Here is a 6881-nt window from a genome sequence, read left to right on the forward strand (position 1 = left end):
CTTACACATTTGACTTCCTATGTATGAATCCATGCAACAGGCTAACCTATACTGCATAAACAAAATCAGAACTGTGGTTGCTTTTGAGAATTGGACCATGTGGACATACTATGAAGTGGCATGAAGAAATATTCTGTGGTCATTATGATGCCCAGTGACTCGCTAGGGGTATGTTACATATGTGTCTGCATTTACATGAACTGATAGAAATTTAAGCATAATATTTATGTACTTCTTTGTGTATAAGTTATACCTAACAGTAAATGAATATTAAACTCTTGATAATGACAAGCTTTCTTTTTTAAATTTTAAATTCTTTATTGTTTAAAGTATTACATATAGTATTACATAAGCCTCCTTTTTCCCCCATTGAGTTTTCCTCGGCCACCCCCACCCCCCAGCACATGCCCTCACCCCTGTAGTGTCTGTGTCCATTGGTTATGCTTATATGCATGCATACAAGTCCTTTGGTTGATCTATTACCCGCCCCCCCCCCTTTGCCTTCCCTCTTAGGTTTTATTCATTTTTTTCAACATGTTTTTATTGATTTCAGAGGGGTAGGGAGAGGGAGAGAGAGAGAGAAACATCAATGTTGAGAGAGAATCATTGATTGGCTGCCTCCTGCACGCCCCCTACTGGGACCGAGCCTGCAACCCGGGCATGTGCCCTTACTGGGAATCAAACCATGACCTCCTGGTTCATAGGTAGATGCTCAAACCCTGAGCCACGCCGGCCGGGCAACATCTGTATTTCTTATTTTGAACTATTGTCATAATACTGTGCCCTTACCCATTTTTCCACTTGGTGTTTCTCTCTCCCCCTTTCTTTCTTTGTTTTTATTTTCATTATTATTCTGTAGGAGCACTTTGTAGATTGAGAAATTAGCCCTGTGTCAGTGAAATAAGTTGCCAACATTTTCCCAGTTTGCTGTTTATCTTGTTACTTTGTCTCTGGTGTATTTACATTCAGAATATTACAAATGTTTATGTGATAGACTTTATCAGTCTTTTCTTCTGCCTGTACTTAGAAAAGACTTCTCCACTTTGAGATTATTTATTTAAAATCCCCCAATATTTTCTAGTACTTGTATGGCTCTAATTTTTACATTTAAATCTTTCTCTGTCCAGAATTTATTTTCATGTAACACTTGAGATAGGCATTGAACTTGATTTTTCTCCAGATGGGGGAGCCATTGTTAGAGACATTCACCTCAAATCGTGTCCAGTTTCTCTTCCTTTACAACTAACACCGAGTATCAGCAGAAACAAGCTGACATGGTGCCTCCCGCCCGAGCACCTCCCGCCCGAGCACCGGCCTGTCCGCTACCCGCACCCCCTGGCGCTGGGTCCTGGGGGGTCTGACGGGCTCCCTCAGGCTGGACCTGTCGCGTGTTTGCGGGTCTCTCCCTGCCTGTGTGCCCCAGCGCTCATGGGCCCAGCGCCACTGCGATGGGAGCAACCTGCCCAGCCGCCATGGGCAGGGACTGGAGCTTGGAGAATGGAAAGGACTGGTTCAAGGTGAAACGGCTGCTGAGTGACTCAGAGTGTCACGTTCAGGTCCACCTGGCTGGCAGCCATGGCTCCTGCCACCCAGCCGGCCCCTGTGCTGAGAGCCCAGCTGGTGAGGGCAGCACGCCTCGCTAGTGCTGGGCCAGCCCCCCGCGCGCGGACGGACAGGGCGCCGCTGCTACAGGCTCAGGCGCTGACATGAGGCTTAGCTACCCCTGAGTGTGGGCAGTCCAAACCCAGGGTCCCATTCCTACCCACAAAACCACATTGTCGCCATCACTACGTCCACTTAGCCGTGACGCCTAACGCCAGGCTCTCGTCTCCAGAGTCTGAATGCCATCCGCGATGAGGCCGACCTGGCCAGCATGGAGGCGAGGATCGTGGCGTACAGCGAGGACATCACCGAGCTGTCCAGCGCGCTCATGACGCTGGAGATGCAGCTGGTGGAGCAGCTGGAGGTGCGCGGGGCCCTGGCAGGAGCCGTGTGTGAGCGCCGCCAGGTTCATCCCAGGGGGCTGGTGCTGCCGCTTCCTGCTCGCCGGCCCTGCTGGCTTTTACTGCGTTTCCCCCCTTACGCTGAAGCGGTTCTCGCAGCAGCAGAGCCTCGGGAGAGGGTTTTGATTAGACCAAGGAGCTGCCAGTGCTCAGGGAGCAAGGTGGCCCCCACGCGGGGGAAGGAAGGCTCCCCTGCCCCTCAGCCTGCAGTGCTGGCCATGCTGGCGCCTGCGATTCCGCACTAAGTGTGGGCCTATCAACACCCCACACCTCGCGCCCAGTGACAGGCTGTTCACAGGCTCTCTGCGAGTCCGAGGGGCTGTGATGAATGGCACCTCATTGGATGCTGCCATGGCTGGGCCAAGAGATAGTCCCTGACCAATGCCTCCCCTGCCCGTGGCACCTCAGACTCGGAGAGATTCCCACCTCGCAGAGCAGACGCTGCCCGCAGACCCCGAGCCTCAGGGCATCTTAGGCAGCGGCTGCCAATATGTCAGGGTTCCCAGAGCCCAGGCGTGTCATGCTGGTGGTGTCATCAGACCCGTGCACAGCGCCTGAAAGGCTGTAACTACTGTGGAGCTTTTCAGTGACCCTGTGTGCTTCCCTGCAGCAGTGTTCACACATGTTTGGAGCGTGTGTAATGTCTCGGCCTGCAGCCCGTCCCCAGGCTCCTGGAGGCTCCCTGCCCCTCAGCCTGCCCTGCAGCCCTAGTCTATGGCGGATTGAGGGTGTGGCCAGTCCTGGGCTGCTAGGGTCGCAGGCTTCACCCTGCTTCATCTGCCATTGTTCCCGCAATCAACATGAAACCCCAGTTAGGCCGGGGCGCTGATGAGCACCGGGTGCAGCAATGCAGGGGTTCCCTCAGGGCACGGATGGGGGAAGGGAACAGCCAGGATCACTGAGGGTTCCTCTCTGCCAGGCTCCGTGCAAAGCATTTTGTGTGAAGTAACCTATTTAAGCTTCACCACAACTCCATGAGACAGGTACTACAAAGGAAACCCATTTCATAGATGAGGAAGTTGAGGCCCAGGGAGGTTAAATGACATTCCCAGAGTTACATACAGTGGAGCAGGGATGCCGATGCGGGCAGTCCGGATCTTACTGACACCCTCCCTGTCATCTGGAGGTGATGCCACTGAGAGGCCAGAGGAAGGAGACTAGCTGTGTGTGTGTGTGTGTGTGTGTGTGTGTGTGTGTGTGTGTGTGTGTGTGTGTGTGTGTGTGTGTGTGTGTCTCGGGGGTGGTGGTGGAGGCGTTAAGACCAGAACAGGTGTTCCTGGCAGAGGGAACAGGCAGAGGCCTGGAGAAAGCATCACAGTAACTATTCAAGGGGCGGTGAGTGAACTGAAATGGCCAGAGAGCAATGGGCTGGGGTCAGAGGTCAGGAGGGAGAAGTAGGGTCAGGGCACCAACATCTGCGGAGAAGGCCCGTGTGGCGTCTTCGTCCTGAAGCTGTGAGTAGAGGAGGTGCCGGCCTTTGCTCTGAGGCTCGGGCAGTCGGGTTCCTGTCCAATACGCATGCTCACCGTGCTCTTTCCCTTTTCCAGGAGACGATAAACATGTTCGAGAGGAACATCGTCGACTTGGTGGGGCTCTTTGTCGAAAATGTCCAAAGCCTATATCCTTTCCTTCGCGACCGTGGCTGGGAGGCGCTGCTGGGCCCCGGGGCTTTTCCCGGCCACGACACTGCTCCCCGCCTCCAGCTTAACAAAGGCAGGGAAGGGTCACCCTTCAGCACAGACCCGACAGGATGCCCACGAGTAGGGTTCCCTTCCAGGCAGCACCTGGGTCGGGCGCCTGCCCTCCACGGCCACCAGTGCCACAGGCATCGTCAGAGGGAGAAAAGTGGCACCTCGCTGTTTGCGGGAACTCCACCTGCCGTCTGATCGACGGGAAGGTCTGTGCCTCCACCAGGACGCTCTCGTCCATCACAGGAACCTGCCGGTGGGACTCTCCGCCTTTGCAATTGGAGGAAAGTCAGACCTTCTGATTTTCACCAAGGACAAAAGCTCCCTTCACGGGATGGAGCCGCGGCACACTGGGTGCTGAGTGTTCCTGGTCGGAGGGGTGTCCCCAACCAGAACCACCCCAGCTTTGTTCCAGGAGCTGCAGCAGGCTGCTGTTCTGGGTGTGGTTGGAGGAGCCGTGTTTGCAATAGAAGTCCTGGAGGGTTATTCCCAAACGAGTGACACTCGAGGACAGACCACACCCCAGAGTCCCCCCCTCCCTGTGTTGCAGGTAGACACACCCAGGGGGCGGGACAACCTCCAAGTTGCAGACGCTGACAAATTACTCATAATGAGCCGGGCAGGCTAAGTCCCTGGGTCAGAAGCCCACATCTGGGCATGACCAACCCTTCTGCCGCCTGCACTCAGAGCCCTGTCCTGTGTGAGACAACTGCTGTGGTCCACCCCAGAAGTAACCCCTGGTCCTGCCCTCCTGGGCCCCTAGTCCCACAGGAAACACAAGTTATAGAGGCGGTGAGTGGAGCAGCTGGCCCAGAGACCAGGCTGCAGCCGCCCAAGGGAGGGCCCCCCACAGGGACCAGGTGGGCCTGTGGGGGAACTTAGCCAGCAGGGGAGACAGCCTAGGCAAAGGTCCTGAGGAAGAGTCGGAGCTCTGGGTCCGAGAGGAGGCCCCTCGGCCACACTGGAGAGTGGAGGCTCCTGGAGAGAGAGCCGAGAGCGCAGGAGGGACGGTGTGCACCTGCGTCCCTAGCCACTCGCTGCCGCGGGCAGGAAGGGCTGGAGCTCTGGCCAGGTCTCGGTGTACGGACAGGTGCAGAGGCGGTGGGATGGAGAGAAGTGGGCGGCGGAGGGACACTCGGGGAGCCCAGGGCCAGGGTCAGTGAGAAGCAGGGATGTGAATGGGGCGGGGGTCAGGCTGGCCCGGGGTGAGGTGCGCATGAGGAGACAGCTGTGAAGGCCACGGTGCACTGCACCCCAGCGTTTGCCCTTGGCACTTAAGAGTCTGCTGTCATCTAACGAAAATGACCAGCCCGAGGCCGGGCCGCCCGCCGCTGCACCCGGCCTTTGCTTAACTCTCGGCTGCACCATGGCCCAGTGCCGGGACCTGGAGAACCACCACCACGAGAAGCTCCTGGAGATCGCCATCAACACCCTGGAGAAGGTCGTCAAGGGCGAGCTCGACGAGGACCTGCCTGAGGACGTGCGGGCGGTGAGTGGGACTGGGGTGCGGGCGTGTGGTGGAGGCGGAGGCTTGTTGGGGGCCGGGCCAGGCAGAGCCCACCCAGCTCTGTGGCTCCAGTAAGCCTGGAAACCGCTGGGGCCTCAGTTTCCTCATCTGCAAAAGGGAACAATAATGCCCTTTGGCAGAAGAAATAGGCTAACACACACCTGGGGGGGCCTAGCTAGAGGCGCATGATAATCAGGTGTTTCACCGACCTGAGAGCTGTGGGGCCTCTGGCGTTTCCTAGGAGAGGCCCTCCACATAGGCGCTAAGGTCCGCTCCCCAAAGGCCTTTAGCCCTCCAGTCTCCGCGGGGAAGCACTGCTGAGGCGGGAGCAGCCGCGCCATTGCTGGTCCAGCACCTCGCGGCCCTTCCCCAGCACAGCCAGTGATGGCGTCACAGCCCAGGTCAGCCTGAGCCCCACGCTCCCCGGTGCGGCGCTGGGTGTGGCGCTGGGTGTGGCGCTGGGTGGGCAGCAGGGGTCAGGTCTCTGGGAAGACCACAGTCAGCGAGAGAAGGCCCAGGCCCAGATACCTTCCTGTCAGGAGCAGTTGGTTTCCTCATCGTTCATCCCAGCCAGTGTCTCTGCTTCTCCACCTCCATGTTACCACCAAGTCAGGCCCCATCGGCTCTGCCTGGACCACGCCTCCTGCAGGCTGCTCCCACCCGGGCCAGAGAACCTCTGAAAACCCACCCACAGCATTCTGTGCTTTTGCACACATTCTCTCATGGCTTCCCTGCTGTTCATCCTAACCCTCCAGACCAAGCATGTGAAATGCTAAGGCTAACACAGGCCAAATAAATAAGGTGGAAGTTTCTGTGGGCCGCAAACAAACAAAAGCTTCTATTTTCATAGAAACGTAGGTTTATTTCGATAGAGACATGCTGAATACAAAGGGCTGAAATAAATGAGTCATTGTTAACATAAAATAATAAAGCATTTTAATAAAAATTAATATTTTGGAGGAGAAACCAAGATGGCGGCATAGGTAAACACCTGAAATTGCTGCCTCGCACAACCACTTCAAAACTACAACTAAAAGACAAAACGGACGTCATCCAGAACCACAGGAAGGCTGGCTGAGTGGAAATTCTACAACTAGAAGGAAAGAGGAGGTGCAGAAGTAAAGTGCAGAGGTACAGAGGCGAGCGCACAAATGGCTGGCAACGGAGGACGCGGTTGTCTTTTTCAATTGGGAGGGAGTCTCAAGCTCCCGACTGCTCTGAATTCCAGTTCCGGGCGAGTCTCTGGGGACCCAGACTCATACGGGGAGAAACTGGACTGTCTGGCATCAGTCGGAACTAGAGGGCGGCTTTCTCTCAGAGGTGCTTGCAGCCATTACCATGAGACACTGACACCCGGGGCCTCTTAGGGCAGGGCTGAGGATCAGCCATAGCTGTTTGCTCCACCCTATTGATTCCCTGAGACCCCGCCCCACCCAAGCTGAGTGCAGAGGCTTTTGCATATGAATGGCCTGGCCCTTTGCAATCTAAAATTACCTAACAAACTGCAGCTGGGTCAGAGAGACCCAGAACATTCAAAAGAAGGCCCACAGCTTCACAGCTGGGCCTCATCTGGGCACCACCAAACCCCAAACAAGGAAGAGGAATCTGCAGATCTCTCCGTAGCTCCTGCTGGGTAGCCTCAGGCAGAGGCTAAATTAGCACCTCCTTAGAGATCCAAGAGCC

The 6881-nt window shown here is 56.0% G+C and overlaps 1 protein-coding gene across 1 annotated transcript in view; it reads left to right on the top strand.

Annotated features, from left to right (window-relative positions):
• The window catches only part of DRC3 (dynein regulatory complex subunit 3), a 46767-nt gene that overhangs the window by 33486 nt on the left and 6400 nt on the right, over positions 1-6881 (top strand). Inside the window, exons 10-12 of the mRNA XM_005870156.2 lie at positions 1835-1966; positions 3551-3621; positions 5057-5180. Coding sequence (XP_005870218.1) covers positions 1835-1966; positions 3551-3621; positions 5057-5180 — 327 coding nt within the window. The remainder of the gene's footprint in view (positions 1-1834; positions 1967-3550; positions 3622-5056; positions 5181-6881) is intronic.

This window comes from Myotis brandtii, unplaced genomic scaffold, assembly GCF_000412655.1.
Source record: "Myotis brandtii unplaced genomic scaffold, ASM41265v1 scaffold314, whole genome shotgun sequence".
Lineage (NCBI taxonomy): Eukaryota > Metazoa > Chordata > Mammalia > Chiroptera > Vespertilionidae > Myotis > Myotis brandtii.